This window comes from Echinops telfairi, unplaced genomic scaffold (assembly GCF_000313985.2).
Source record: "Echinops telfairi isolate 266 unplaced genomic scaffold, ASM31398v2 ScPeMD7_3533;HRSCAF=4204_0, whole genome shotgun sequence".
Taxonomy (NCBI): Eukaryota; Metazoa; Chordata; class Mammalia; order Afrosoricida; family Tenrecidae; genus Echinops; species Echinops telfairi.
In genome coordinates this window covers 27,357,259-27,373,985 of record NW_022107431.1, presented here as the reverse complement: position 1 = coordinate 27,373,985, position 16,727 = coordinate 27,357,259, and the positions used below count along the sequence as shown (strand labels likewise).

The window sequence follows — 16,727 nt, the reverse complement described above, 5'->3', positions numbered from 1 at the left end:
AAATCATGTTCTTCCCAGATAGCATACTTACTGTATTTGCTTTAAAATGTCCTCTGTTTTTCAAATATGTTCAAAGAGTATATTTTAAGGCAAACAGTTAATTTATTGAATTGTTAAGTTAGTATCTAAAAGAAATGATAATCTTATTATCATGAACAATTAAAAATTTTAAGAAACAAAATCTAGAACCGTTATTTTAAGAGAAAGAGTGTACTTATCAACCATTATTAAGTAGAGTTACATTTGAAGGTTCTGGTTTTTATGTTTACGGTATGCTTAGCAGAATAGACATATTTTATTTTTACTTCTCAGTGCTTAGTTTTAAATTGTGTCTATATTGAGCAGTAGATGATGAAGAAAATGAAGATGCTGGAGCCACGTCTCTGCCCACGCCACCACCTCAGTCCTCATCTTCAACTTATGACCCAAGCAACATGCCATCAAGCAGCTATACCGGGATACAGATTCCACCTGGTGCACACGCTCCAGCCAATACGCCAGCAGAGGTGCCGCACAGCACAGGTAGGAAATGAAAAGCTTTGAACTTCCCTTTCATAAATACGAGCAAGAACTGCACTGTTTATCTTATGTGCCCCGCATAATGAAACATAGTAAGATCCTTAGTTCCATTTGAACCCACATAAAAACATGAAATCTTAGATGTTTTATATTACAGGGTTGTTTTTTTTTAAGATAGGGCAGAGCATGCATGCATGTATCATGACTGTTCGCCTTATACTTTATTTGTAAGAGTAGCTCCTGTGCTTTCTGTGTATGTTGATACTTCTCACGAAAAGCATTCAGAGGAATGGGGCTTATTCCACCAACTGTCAGTCTGAGACCCACAGTGCTAGCAAGATTTGATTTTCCTAAACGTTCTACCTCTTGCATTGGATGGGAGTTTTATTGATGTTGGTGAAAGGAGAGTTTGAGAAGCAGAATTTCATTTGTTATGGAATCTGTGGCAGGCTACATTTTTAATATTATAAGTGTGACTAAAATATATGTTTATGAAGTATGTGTACATAATAATATATAAATATATTTGAGTCACACATATATAACTTTTAGTCACCCATATTTAACTTTTAATACAATTCAACTTATGTGAGGGATATAAAATGGTTGGAGTAAAATGATATTAGCCATTTTGAATAAATTAGTGCTGTCCATCTGTGTTTTCATCAATAAAAGTCTTGCAGGTCTAGTCCCCAGTAATAAGTAAATGTCAGTAGATTAAGTACACTTTCACAAAATTGCACATACTCTTTCATATAGTTCTGAATAAAAGCTCCAGACTCCCTGCCATCCAGTCAATTGACTCCTGGCAACCCTGTAAGACAGCATCCAGCTGCCCCTGAGGGTTCCTCAAGTGCAAGTCCACAAAAGTAGAAAGCGTCATCTCTCTCCCTGGGAACAGCTGGGGTCCCAACACGTAGCCACTACCCCACCAGGGCTATCTGTCTGAATAGGACATCCTAAAACCATGGTTTAAGTCTTAGGTTTAATTTTTTATGGTTCCCGTCCCGTCTGTCCATGCCCCACCATGCCCCAAGAAATAGTCTTAAATCTCCTAGATCCCACTCCTTCAGCGTCTTGCCAGGATTCACCTGCCCTCACCCCGCCTCTCCAGGCTTGCTGTCTGTGTGTGCCCTTCGGAGGGGTGTGAAAGAGGTTCAAATGGGTACAAAACTTAGAGAGGATGACAATTTGTGAGAGTTTGATCCAAAGGAGAAAATGATGAGTGAATCAAATGAAGCAATGTCAGGAGAGGACGTCTCTTTAGTGAATAATGAGAAGAAAGTCTCTTTAAAAAATACTGACAATAGAGTATCTTGGAAGAGTCCTGGAAATGAAGACACATTAATAAACCGACAGTCTAAGCTCCGGTCATCTTCATTCTTAAAAGAAGGCACAGGTACAGTGGGAGAAGATGCAAACATTGCAAATAACAAATATTGCCCTCAGGACACTAAGGGTAAATTGTCGGAATGAACAGATGCTGATGGAGAAGATGATACCAGTGATGAGCATGATGAAACCAGGAACCCTAATAAAGTTATTCATGCCCCGTTAGAGTCAATGAGCTTGTGAGAGCCGGAACAAACAAGACTGCCAGCCGGCAAGTCGGGTGATTCTAATCTATGAACCAGAACATCCCAAGGCCAAGGAGCTTTTCCCACTTACTGAAGAAATGTTGCTGATGGAGAAAGCTAAGAGTCCTGAGGAAGACATGAAGGCACTGAAGATGAAGTAGCGCTAAGAGCGAAGGGGAAAGCATCGAGGACCCGAGTGAGAAGAACTCTGACCAGTGTGAAGATGGGTGGTGGAGGCCATTGCTGGGTTTAAGCGTGGTGCTCTTCATGGGAATATACAGCAGAATTCTCTGTACTGTGTACCTTGGCAGTATAAAGACAGCTGCATTTGGTCTGAAAAAAGAAATAGTCTTAATATTTTACTTTTATTCCAGCATGAAGGTGGTCCCTTATGCTAAACTACATAAACAGTTCATAATACTTCAGTGATGTGACGGTCACTTCCTGAATCTTGTAGACCCCATTTGAGCTTATTGTGAATGTCAGAAAACAGTGCACCCTATTATGTCATTGACTTTCATTGGCCAATATCATTTTTTTCCAGCCATGCACTACCTTTTACATGAGTTAACTAGCATGAAAAGTTCTGTATTTTTACTATTTAGCAGTAATAATGATTAGTCTAATTCATTCTATTTAAAAACTTTTCACCTTGCATTATCTATAAATATTGTTAATTTATAGTATTCTCTGAAATCATTGATAAAAATGACCACTGATCTCTTGTGTGTCGTCATTCTGTACATTTACACAGACTTTTCCATGCCCTGTGGTCTATCATTGACGTCAATAAACTAGTTTGAATATGTTTTGTAAGTAAAATTTCACAGAACACTTTTAGGTATTTTATTATCTTATAGGAGTATTCAGTATTTCCATTCTGGAATAATGTAAGTTACTTAGGTATATTTATTTGCCCTAGATAAATAAAGATACAGGACATTCTCACACAGGGGTGCTATAAGAATAATGTCTACTTTGGAGTCAAATAATAATGCTTATTAATTTTTGCCCTTTGCCAGCTTATCAACTCAGTTGATAATTCAACGTCACTCAACCTGGGTTTTGCTATTTGTAACATGAAATTGATCATACTCACTACTCATTTTCCATTTTTCATCGGGGAGAAATCTGAGCGTTGACTAGTCCTGTGCCTTTCACAAAATGTGTCTTGTTCAGTATATTAACTTCCTTTTCCCTCTTCCTTCCTATTCCTATGCCAAAGAGATAGAGCATTTAATTGCAAATTAATGAAAACTTACGGTATTTTTGTGAATCAAGGAAGGCAGGATGCTAACTTTCAGGAAGGCTGCTTTGGACGATAAGTCTTAAAGCAGGGTTGTGATACAGGCACATACATGTTGATCATACCAGGTATATACATGGACATACCAGGTGTATACATGGGAGAGGGAGAACAGACTTCTCATAGGAGGGCTGAATTGAGTTGGCCCATATTAAATTATCATTTGTAAGCCAAAATGACAAGTGATTGGTAATTTGATAGGCTTGAAGCAAATAAAAATCATCCCCTTGATATTGAAATTAGTGTTCAAGAGGTTTTCTGACGTGAACAGATCATTCTGATCCAGTTGAGTGTGTGGTCTTCACCTGTTCACTTCTTTGTGCCTCCCAAAGAGGATGGAGCTAAGTTTTTAAACCTGAGAACATTTTGGATAAGGTCCTGTCTTGTTTATAGACCCTTTAGACTTAGTAGCTTCATAAGTGTCATGGCTACTTTACACACATATTGCTTGCAACAACTATATAGATGTGTTGCATAATTTACAGTCTCTAAAAGGTTAAGCTATTAGTATCTGAAGACAATAAACATACAAATATACCTAGTAAGTAACAGACCCAGAATATGAGCCCCCAAATCCCTAACTTTGTGTTTTTGCCACTTCTCTTCCATGTGCCTTCCTCAAGGAACAAAAACCCTATAGAATCAAAACCTACTTTTTTATGTTTCTCAAGATTGGGTTAGTTGGCATTATTAGATTCTCCTCCTCATAGCTGCCAAAATTATTTCTGTTACATTTATGACAGCTTTTTAAAAATTCTTTAAGAACACAGTTCAGAGTTCCTTAGAAAATGAAATTAACATTTCTAGTTTATAAATATAGCAGATGTTTCCCCTCTTACTTACTTTAAAAATGATTTACTTTCTCTCATATAAAGGTACAGGATGCAGTGTTATCAAAGGGAAATCCTTAAGATAGCTGAGAAGAATAGAATGTGCTAATACACAGTTTTTACTTCTTCCCCCAAAAATGCAAAGAAGGTAGGGATGGTGATTGTTTAAACAAGAGACTGTTTGCCTCTTGTGCTTTAACCACAGGGCCCTTATGAGGGTACTTCAAGAATTTCCTAGAAAAGTAGAATGCTTTTCCCGAACTTTTTAGAGTCCTGTTTTTTTTTTTCTTATGAAGCATACTTTACATAGTCAAAAATTATAATGAAAGATATCAGCAGCTATATTATTCAAAACATATTGAAAACAGAATTTGTTATCATTAATACTAAGCTTGTTTTGTAAATGCAATCTCACCTCATATATAAGCTGGAGACTTACCTCTTTGTCGGTGGTGTTTTTGTTAGTACCAGAAGTATTGTGTTTGAGTTGTGTAAGGCTTTTAAGACTGGTGAGCTTCTGACCAGACCATTTCTACCAATGCCACCCACATTCCATGAGTACATGAAGCTTTCGGTTTGCAGTCTTCCCTTTGATGATGCTAGTCCGCTTCCATTTTTCTCTGCTGCTTCATTGGCAGAATCCTGTTAAATTACATCTGTTGGCTAAGTTTCATAAACAGCACCTATTTCTCCCTCTCCTGAGTTCCCACACAGTTAAGTCAGTTGGACAACTTTGTAATTAACTAGAAATCTCTTCCGGTGTAATACTTCAGTGTGTGCTAATTATGTCAAATATGCTATTGAAAAAATTAGGCAGTAATTACTTGTGAGCACTTTTTCACCCCCAGTCAATAATAGAATTTCCCCATGCAGTTTTGCTTTTCCCAGGAGTGTTATGATTATACTACTACAACATAATATTTATGAAGGGCCTGCAACCCATTTGCAAACTGACAGATGAGACCTGTCCAAATCAAGAAACACAGAGAAATAACTAGGTAGTCCATCACAAAAATTAAATAACACCTAGTTTATTCATATAACAAGTAGGTATTGAGCTCATGTTGAGCTGGTAGACTAGGTCCTGGTGAGAGCATGCTCATGAGAGCTGCCAAGCAATCAATCCTTTTCAAATACTGAGCAGCTGCATCTTTGAGGCACATTGAGCAGCCTGTGTGTCCTGTTCAAGTTTTTAGCTAACTAACTGACCACAAATACTTCATAAGGTGCACACCGTGTGTCTGTGTGTGTCTCACATCAGATTTTACAAAATAATTAGTTTCTCTCCCTGTATATTCTACTGTTAGGTCCTGTTAATATTGCTTATGTAATTAACTACATGGACATTTAGAAATAAACATATAAATGTTAATATAGGGTGCTTGCCAAAATAGTACACCCTCTCCATAGAGAAAAACAGTTGGTCTGGGAGATTTTATTTGGGCAAAAACACAGATAACAAGGAACAGCATTGATGAATACAGACTGGACCAGACTCGTATGTATGTGTATGTATAAAGTGATGATAATCACTCACAATTCCATGGGAGTAGAAATGAGAAATAGGTTTTTCACCTTTTATTTATTTTTTGTACTTTTCTATTTATGTTAATTTAACTTTGAATTAAAAGGGGTAATATTTTTCGGTTTCAAAAATACCATATATACCCGTGTATAAGCTGAGTTTTTCAGCACATTTTTTATGCAGTTTGTGTGGTAAAATTAGATACCTCAGCTGATATTCAGGTCATATATACTCAAGTATATATGGTAGTTTGCCCTAAAACAAAAGCAGATTTGATAAAATCGGCTATATTTAACCTATCTGTTCACTTGGGTTGATGATGGGAATGTCCATTGCATTCAAAATGGCATATGCCCTAGGTAAGGTGACCAGATTTAAACATTGGTAAAGCGGGACACCATTGATTAAACTCATATCCTGGTGAAATAGCCACATGGCAGCCAAAAACCGTATACCCTAGCTTGTCTTGCATTCTTTCCAAAAATCGGGACTTTTTTAAAACACCGGAGGACGCAGGAAAATTTGTTAAAAATCCGGACTGTCCCGCCAAAAGCGGGACGTCTGGTCACCTTACTTTGGACCTTCAGCCATCCATTGTGAATTGATCATTCTAGACTCTCCTTGACTATGTATCATGGTCTTGGAATTGGCCTACTTGTTTCCTGGCCTCTGGTTTTTTTTTTGTTCTTTTCACTGGCTTTCCCTCTATCTTTACTACAAATTGACTATTCAAATGTAAATCTAATAACATGGAGCAAGTGAACCCTCTGTTGAAAGACCGTTTGACTGAATTGATTTGGAATAAACAGCTGTTCTTCATATCCTTTTCTTGGTAATTGAATCATTACGTTTCTTTGAGGAAGTATGAAGTATCCTTTTTTGGTACGTTTTTTAAGACCACTAATAATTTTTATATATTTCTTAGCTTAACCAAGAGTGCTGGATATTTATGAAATAGGATAGTAATTACAAGTTCTAGCAAGAAGTCAAAAGTAATTCTTTATTTGACATATAAAAATATTGTCTTAAAATTTTATAATCTGTTAAATTTGAATATACAATTTATAATTGCATGCAAGTGATAAAATAGTACCTCATAAATTAAAATATACTTATATCCCACCTTGTCCCCAACATTATGTAATTAGCTAAGAAGTTAAACCAGCACCAGTTTACCAGTGTTGTACTGTTAATGGCTTGCATGTTGCTTTGATGCTGGAAGCTATATCGCCAATATTGAAATACTATTGTGGACACGCCACCCATCATGAACAGGTTTTAACAGAGCTACAAGACTAAGACAAAGTAAAAAGAAAGACCTGATGATCTCCTTCCGAAGATTAGCCAGGAAAACTTTACGGATCACAAGTGAACATTGCGTGACTTGATTTGGATCATGTCATTAGAAAGAATCAGTCACTGGTGGCGGAGGGGCATGGTGTTTGGTCAAGGAGAGGACAGAGCGGGCAAGGGAGGCCTTTGGTTGTGTGGGTTGGCATGCTAACTGCAACAGTGGACTCAGGCATGCTGATGACTACGAGGGCAATGTAGGACTAGGAACCCTCTGTTGTGTATGAGTTCAAGGTGGAGTCCACTGGGTGGAATCTCTTAAAGCAGTGGTTCTCAACCTTCCTAATGCCGTGACCCTTTAATACAGTTCCTCGTGTTGTGGTGACCCCCAACCATAACATTATTTTCGTTGCTACTTCATCCCTGTAATTTTGCTACTGTTATGAATCAGGCAACCCTTGTAAAAGGCTCATTCGACCCCCAAAGGAGTCGCCACCCACAAATTGAGAACTGCTGTCTTAAACAGTCAAAGGACATGAAGGAAGTCTCTTATTTTTACAGATGTTTAGTAAGCTTTAATTCAGAAGCTAGTTGAAATACTAGCCAACAAAATATACAATAGAAAATGTATAGCCAATTACATGTATGCAAACCCTCAGTGAACTTTCCTGCCTATTTTCTTTATAAGCTCCAATATCAAATACGTAAACAAAATTAGAATCCATTATGTTTTCAAGAAAAGCATTAAATGAAGTAATGAAATTCCTCCATCAGCCTTCATGTGCTCTCTAGATATAATAAATAACACTTTCCAACCTATTCATGGTTTTCTGCTTTGCAGGTGTAACAAGTAATACTATCCAACCCACTCCACAGACTCTCCCAACGATTGACCCTGCACTCTTCAGTACAGTCCCCCAGGGTAAGTCCACTGGCTGTTTTATGAGATGTCGTATCCCTTGTTTTGGAATGTTATTTTGTAATATTACCTTAGGAACATCATCAGTGTACATTTAAATGGTGTTCTTTAAATTTGAATATTTAGGTAATTTGAAAGACATTTCCTTTAATATCTTCGTTTACTTGATTCTCAAATGGAACAAGATAATCAGCTGATCAAAGCTCAAAGGCATTCCTTCCCCTGCCCTCCTCTTTCTTCCTTTTGTAAGGAGCTCTGGTGGCAGAGTGGATTACAAATTGGGCTACTCACCTCAAAGTGAACAGTTCTAGCCCACCAGGCGCTCCATAGGAGAAAGATGAGGCTTTCGCTCGGTCACTATGAATCAGAATTAACTCAAGAGCAGTGAGTTTGTGTTTGTTGTGTTTTTTGTTTCTATTACTGTATATAATGGCAGAGACAGGTAGCGAAGGTTCTCAAGTAAGCTTATGCCAGAAGATTAGTTCAGAAGTTCAAAATGACTGTGTGCTCTGATAATGATATTTTTCAGCTGCACTGTTATTCGATTAGCTGCACACAGAAGTACTAACCATTGTTGAAGATAGAGATATAGAGTATGATTATTTTTGTTGTATCACAGATTCGGTGATTGGTTTGTTGATTTTAATGCTTCCCACTTTTCTGGCTTATCTCTTACCTCCTCCCTGTCACTTGTGTTTATCTCATTCAAAATATTTATTTCATATACCCCATGAGAATTAGTCTTTTCATATTTAGAACAGAAAACTTGGTAGATAATTTTAATACCTGATGAGTTTTCTTTGGAAGAAATAGTGTTATGTCGGCAAATTTGGTTCCCATTTGATTTTTCTATCTCTGTGTAAGAAGGAACTCAAATTTGTCTAGGGCCCAACGGTTCTCAACCTGTGGGTCGCAACCCATTTGGGGGTTGAACAACCCTTTCACAGGGGTCACCCGATTTGTAACAGTAGCCAAAATACAGCTATGAAGTAGCAACGAAAATAATTTATTGGTAGGGGGGTGACCACCACAACATGAGGATCACAGCATTAGGAAGGTTGAGAACCACTGGTCTAGGCGGTTTATTCCACAGTTTCAGAAGTGCCCTCCTTAATTGTAGGAGTAAACTTGGTAGATGAACAACCACTCTGAAATTAGAACGGGAAATCAGAGAGCTCCACTTGTTAAGAAAAATGGATCCTATGCAATACATATTTGAGAAGCTGTAGAATATGAAGAAATAATTAAGAAAACAAGTCTTAAAAGATAAAAGAAAAAAAGAAAAATTATATAAGGAATTTCAAGTAAGAAATAAACATAATTTTTTTTCTTTTAACGTTTTAATAGGTGTTCTTATAGATATTGTTACAATGCATAGTTCCATTAGTTCAAGCATCGTGGTCAAAGGGTTTTGAATTGTAACGGAAGGGCTTTCCTTTGACTTGAACACAAAACCATTCTCCTTCAAATGGCATGTGACTTATCAAAGAGCACAGATAATTTAAAGGCAGGATATAAATAAAGGGGGCAGGGGAGGGTTCACATTGAAAACCGAATGAAAAGATAATGGAACGGTTCTATCACGCACTATCACACACGACATTCTCTACTTACTCATTTAGGTTTTAGTATTTCGTTGCACTGGCCACAAAGAACTCACAGGCTAGTCGTGATGAAATAATTTTTTTAAGGAAGTTTATAGGTTTTAATACACATGAACAATGTTCCTTGTATAGTTGTTCAGCCAGGGTATGTTAGAAAGTGTTTCCAGGGCTGCTAATAAATGCCCAAAGGGCATACCACTCCACTGTGAGCTTCAACCTGAAGACACCTAGCTCCCACACTCCACCTAGACACCCCTCCCCAAATTGGCCTCCTGCCCTAACGTGCTCAGCTTTACTTGTTCTGTGGGCTGGGAAGTCCACCACCTATCTCTTGGTCTGGCTCCTGGTTCTGTTGTTGCTCCCCTGACACTCCTCTGATTTCAAAGCTGCCTACTTCATCTAGGAGATTCCCTCCCCTGGGACTGCAGGATGCAGAGAACACGCTCCTCTCTGAGCTTTTGATGATAGTGAGATCCCTCCCCATCTGACTTTTGAAAGGGCTAATTTTATTCCAACCTGATGGCAATCATGATGAATCCTGTTAACAAGCACTCACAACTGAATCCTATCCGTGTCTTCCCTCACCTTCTCTTACCCAGACCCAACAGGGTAAGGTCATTTGATTGGGACTGCAGAGACCATGACTAGGAGAGCTACATTAAATAATTCACTGCCCTGCAAACATTGCTCCACATACTTTTTGAATCCCTCCTCATACTGTCAACCCTCACAATGAAAGTAGGGATATTTATTCCAAAAGGTGGAATGTTAAGTGAATGACAGAAAATTGTCAGGAGGAAGGCTTAGAAGTGGAATGTCAAGATTCTTTGGGGTGTTTTGTTTAGTATTTTTTCCTGAAGATAGAAAAAGAAACCAGTTAAAATGCATTATTTAATAACCTGTATGGTAATACTAACCAACTAAAGAATCTAAAAAAACTAACAGATACTGGAGATTGGTCCAGAAAGGAGGGAAGAGTGTAATGTACGTTAGCCGAATCTTTGTTTCATAGTGTGATGTCGGTGGAGAAAATCTGAAGATTGACAAACTAAGAACCAATGATACACGATTATCAATTAGGCTTAGAGAAGTAACTTTAGAGAGGACAAAATATAAAAATAGTTTAAAGTGGTGTGAGAAGATGCAGGGTAGATGACTACTTAACGGTGTAAACCCATACGTTTGTCCAAATCTGTTTAATTATTTATGAATCCTGGTCAAAGTGATTGGCTGCGAATAGGAAGGTCAGAGAACCACCAGCTGCTCTGCTAGAGAAAAATGTGGCAGTCTACTTCTGTAAATACGGTAAGCTGGAAGCCTTGCGAGCCAGTTCTACTACATCCTAGCAGGTAGCTGTGAGTAACATCCACTCAACAGCAGTGGGACAAGAGCAAGACATAATACTATGCTGAGTGGAATAGGACTGCCAACATGATTCTTTCTCGTGGATCAAGTGATGTAATTTTGAATGTATAACAGATTATTGATAGTGTGTTATTTTAATTCAGATTCCATTGTATTCAGCGGACACTGCACGATTTATCTGTAGTTAGTTCCGAATCTAAAATCAGTTTGCAATGATGAGGTATGGCCAGATGTGCAGTCGGAAGCAGAGCCCAGTGTACTTATTCCTGCCGATGAGATGTTGTTGTCCCCAAGCACTCAGGATGTGTTGGTTTTTCTGTTTAAATGTAGTTTATGCTTTACCTATGGAACCCTGGTGCCACTGGCAGATAACCAACCACAAGGTCAGCAGTTCAAACCAAAACAGCTAGCTGCCCCTGCAGAGAAAGCTGAGAGCTACCTATATACTCAGAAACATGTACAGTCTTGGAAACCCCGTATAGGGTCACTGTGTGTCAGAATCAACTAGGTGTCAGTGGGTTTCGTCTTTATATTCTTTACTTACTTTTCCCTGTCTTACCTAAAGAGAAGTAGCTGGGAAGCTCACGATCAAGAGTTAGAAGGACATTGGAACCCAAATGGCTTAGTGCAAGACGATTCTTTGTGTGTTTCATCGGGGAGGGAATACTAACTTAAGAGTAAAAAAGAAGATAGAAGTGGCTCTGAGCTGTGTGTATATCACTGCCACCAAGTCCGTGCTGACTCAGTGGCCCAGCAGGACTGGATAACGACCCTTGTGGGTTCTCGAGCCTATATATTTTTACAGGAGCAGAAAAGCTCCTGTTTATCATGCAGAGTGACTGGTGGATTTGAACTTCTGACTCACTACACCATTAGTGTTCATACACACACACACAGGTAGATTTTTCTATTAAAGTATTTTCATATCCATTTTTATAAATGTTGAAATAATTTTCTGTTAGAATAAATAGCTGTGTTTTAAATAGTTTTATCATTAGTGGGCAAGTGTAATTTATAACTAGTAAAATAGTCACAGAGTTCTTGCTATGATAACTTTAATAAGTAGTGTGTCATGCAAAACAGTACTAAAGCTAATACTGTAAAAATAACATTAATATCTTGATCTTTAAGGCTTTCTTCCTGCAGGTCTGGTAAATCCTGGCCTAGTGCCATATATGAGTTTGAAGGGGAAAAACTTAACACACAGAATTAAGCTACCCTTGATTTTTAAAGGTGTCTTACTTACTCAGATCAGGGTGTGTGTGTGTGTGTGTGTGTGTGTGTGTGTGTGTGTAGAACTTCTTAAAATATTTTGAATAACACTTGAAATAACTTGGCAAGTATTTTCAAGGGTGTTAGGGGCTGTAAAAAAAACCCAGGCCAAAACATGCCTAAGCTGTCCTCAGCCTCAGCGTAATTGTTTATGTTTCATGAGGAACAAATGCTAAGCCACCAAAATATGAAAAGTCCTACTGTGAAGAAACTTCGGGGTTTTTTATTTGTGTGTTTAATACAGTTACTTTTACCTAGTTTATTGATTTGCCTTGCTTTTTAAAAGGAAGAAAACAATCAAATCAAAATACTTCCTCATAAAATTGGGCTGGATAATATCTGATACACAACAGCAAGGAAGGATATAGATAGGCATTGTCTTCAGTAATAATAATTTAACAGACATTTCAAGAGTTTTATTTTGAACATACTGCGCTTTTCAGAAGGAGCCCCAGGTCACTGTGGGGGAGGCGTTGGGCTGCTAACGTCAAGATGGCACTGAAGCCGCCGGCAGGCAGCACTCTGGGAGAGGGTAGGGTGAGGCTGTCTGCCCCATAAAGGTTCACGAGCGCTGGTTAGGGTTGCTGTCAGAATGGGCTCGGTAGCGCTAAGTGGGTGGGTTTGGGTACTTGTTACTGTATACAGACATACGAATGCATCATTATTGCAATCTGCAGTGCAATCAGTGTCTCATTACAAGGGAATTTGTTTTAAGATAGGGACTAATTGAAGGCCCAGGCAGCTTTTCAAACTCATTCAGTCATATGCTTGTGCTCCTTCAGCAGACCGGACCCTTGGGATAGAGTATGTCTTTTCAAAATGCTTAGAAAATACTTTCAGATTATAATTTATTATAATACCAGGTGTTGCTACCAGTTTTGAAGCCCATACATAACTAATTTCAGAGTGTTCATTTTATGCTCTCTATCTGTGCTATTAGTCTGGGAAATTAAGCAGACCTTTGTTTACAAACACAGGCCTTCGGAATCAAAACACCACACTATCTGTTCATTCTATGTTGCACCCCAGACTTCTGGTCAGTTCTTCTGATAATCATCATTTAAAATTTTCCAAAGAAGTTTTTATTGCCAACCAAAAAACTCCACAGTCAGTTCATCTTTAGAAATACACAGCTAAGTCTTCACATCTTAAATGAGCTTGTTTTTAGAGTAGTATTGTTCTTTGGTGGGGTGGTTTTGACTCAGATTAATCAGTACATGAGGGCCATGTGTTTAACTCGAAAACTTAAAATACATCTTGAAGAAATAATCTGTAAAAAAACATAATTTGCATGTTTAATTTTTCATTTTAGTTCTGAAATCTTAGTAATAAACCTTAAGGTTTTTTAATTCAAATGACACACAAATGTGTAGAATATTGTCATGCATTAAAGAAAATGATAAAGTGGCTATGCCACTGTATAAGTAAAGGTCATTGTCCCTCCTGTTGGTGAGTGGTGTTTGTGTGCTGGCTCAACCAGGGCGGCCTGGTGGTGTCTGTGTGCTGTTCCATGGAGAGAAGTGCTAAGCAGGGCCAGCATGAACACCAGGTTACTGCCCTGGTTCAAAGAGAATATCAGGATGTCTTTAATTTGCTGATTTAAAGGCTTCCAGTTGATTTCTGCTTAAAGGGAAATGTATAAGTTATGTATGAACATGTCTGTGGTTTATATTAGTGCTAGCAAGAACTTGAAAAGCAAGAAGAAAATTAGCTTAATACAACTGGAAGTAAAAAATAAAATACAACAAAGAAAAAAACTTCGTAATATTTTAACATACCCTAAAATCCTTTCCTAAATCTTGCGTGGAAACATTCTCCTGCCCTCACAGCACTCTTCCCGTGTTCTTCTGTAAATGCACTGCTCTCCTTCTCTTCCAGGGGACGTTCGTCTGACACCAGAGGACTTTGCTAGAGCCCAGAAGTACTGCAAATATGCCGGCAGCGCTTTGCAATATGAAGATGTCAGCACTGCTGTGCAGAATCTGCAGAAGGCTCTCAAGTTACTGACAACAGGCAGAGAATGAAGAAAGGAGGCTTTGTACAGCACGACCATGGATTGGGGGCCTAAAGAACTAACAATCCGTCGCTCTCTCCGCAGCCTCTCCGGAGCACAGTTGTAAGGAAGATTTCCGTTCCATGGACCCTGGCATTGAACTCTGTGTCTGTGCCAGATTCTTTTTGAAGCCTTCATCAGCAGCCTCACCCAGTTTTCCTTAACCATTTAGTGGATCCAGTATTCTCGGGTACAGAGGGCTGACGTTAACAAGACCCTAAAAATACCCGCAGACCCTACTTGAAAAAGTGAAAGCACATCTGTAAATGTATGGGTTTTACATCTTAATTTACACCAAATACGGGAATTTGTTTCATTTTGTTTTTCATCTGTAGCGTTTGAACCTACAGTCCATTCTTGCTTTGCTGTAAAATTCTAAATGTAACTTTTAACAAATAATTGTGAGAAAAACTCTAGCAATCATGTTTTTGTTTTTCTCAGGACACCTAAAATAGATGTGTCCTAAACTGTTAACTGAATCTGTATGAAATTATGTTCAAAACTCAAATTTACATTCATGTTAAAAAAGACAGCACTGAAGGTTAAAAAATTCACAAAGGGAACAAAAGAAGTAAAGAGGTAGAATTACCATTTTAGGCTTCAGCATAATGCTGGTTTTCCAACTGCTGGGCCATACATTGAAGCTTAGGGTGAATTGGCATATGCTTCGTAGGCATGCATTAGAGAATGAAAGAGAGACATTTGTAAGAATGCTTGGAAACTGGTGCTGTGAGTTAAGGTTCTCCTCTGCTGCTAATGGATTCCTTAGAGTGTGTAGCTAAGAATGATGCAGAAGATTACAAGAATTTAGATCCTTAGTTGTTAACTTTCTAAGTTTTGTGGGGAATTATGGATTTACTTTGTCACCTGCATTTGTGCTGTATAAAAAAATAAACACAACCATTCTTTTAACTAGTTCAACTTACCAGGTGACTGTTTTAACTATTAGAATTGTCTTGTTTAAGTCAGGCGGCTAACCTCAAGATCAGCAATTTGGAAGCACCAATCCCTCCAGGGGAGAAAGAAGCAGCTTTCTACTCCCATAAAGATTTCAAGTCTCAGAAATCCACAGGGTGGCCTCTGCTCTCAGTCAGGGTCTACTTGATGACACTGAGCATAGGTGTTCTAATGAGAGAGCAAGGAAGCCCTGGTGGCCCTTGGCAGGTAAGCATTGGACCAGTAACCGCAAGATCGACAACTCAAACCCACCAGCCATTCCTCAGGAGAAAAATGAGGCTGTTTGCTGCCAGATAGAGCAACAGCCTCAGAAATCCTATAGAGAGTCACTATAAGTCAGAAGTGTTGGTTTTTGGTGTAATACGAGATAAGCAACTCAAAAGAGTAAGGTAAATTTAACAGATTTACCCAAGTTTGTTCAGGCTCATCTCATTCATCCCAGTACTTGTGTGTACATGGAGAGCAGCAGCTATGGCCCATGGTTATGCAAATAAAATGTTACAGGAACACAACCACACCCATTGATATTTGTCTGATTTCAGTGGCAGTAGAATTCTATAGCCCCCAGATCAGAAGCACTGACTATCTTTCTATGACCCCCAGATCTAAAACAGATCATAGGCAAATCTGAACCTTGAATAAAGTTTGTTGAGTCCTAATGATATATTTAAAGGAATCAAGTCAGAATTTGTGTTTATGTTTTTAAATTTTCTTTGCTTAAATGTAATGCTATTTTAGAGGGCTTAATTAAATACATATCCAGTTAACTACTCTAAATAAAAGGGGGGAAATGCTTATAATCATTTTCAAAGCCTCACAACAAAATTCTTATTTGTATATTTTTAGGGTTCCGCATTCACATCTAGAAATCCACTGACCTGGAACTTCATAGAACAATGGGTAAAGTGATGTTCCTGGTAAAGAGAGTTCAGGCTCCTTGTTGGGAAAGGACCCAGAGGGAGGGAGATCTTATAGAAACCACAGACTCCACAAGCGAGACTGGCTGCTTGCTGTAACAGAGCCCTTCTCGAAAATAACAGTAACACCTCTCAGAGCTTGTGATGGGAATTCAGTGAGATAATGTACGTTGTGGTTTTGTCAGTAAACCAAACTCCATGGCATGGAGTCAATTTTGAGTCACAGAAAACCCTATAGGACAGGGTAGAAGTACCCTGTGGGTTTTAAAACTAACTGGGAATAGAAAGCCTCATCTCCTTCCTATGAAGCCTCTGATAGTTTCAAACTGTTCACCTTGGGGTTAGCAGCCCAACACATAAGCACTGTGCTAACTGGCCCCTCCAATCAGAAAGCAGACTGTCTCATCTTCTTCCCTCCTAGCAGTGGTGGGTTTGAACCACTGACCTTATTAAGAGACCACTGCTTCCCCTGTGGTGTCCACCAGGGTTCCTCTTGCCTTAGAACGCTTACATTCTCATGGAGGAAAATAAACAAATACTAAAAAGTATATATTTTACTGTGTCATAGGCAAATCTCAAGCCCCATCCCGGAC

At 38.6% G+C, this 16,727-nt stretch overlaps 1 protein-coding gene across 1 annotated transcript in view; it reads left to right on the top strand.

The window, feature by feature from the left end:
* Positions 1–15,175, top strand: part of VTA1 (vesicle trafficking 1) — a 42,132-nt gene extending 26,957 nt beyond the window's left edge. The window contains exons 6-8 of the mRNA XM_045294712.1: positions 346–522; positions 7,889–7,969; positions 14,086–15,175. Coding sequence (XP_045150647.1) covers positions 346–522; positions 7,889–7,969; positions 14,086–14,231 — 404 coding nt within the window. The 3' untranslated portion in view covers positions 14,232–15,175. The remainder of the gene's footprint in view (positions 1–345; positions 523–7,888; positions 7,970–14,085) is intronic.
* The last annotated feature ends 1,552 nt before the right edge of the window (positions 15,176–16,727 follow it).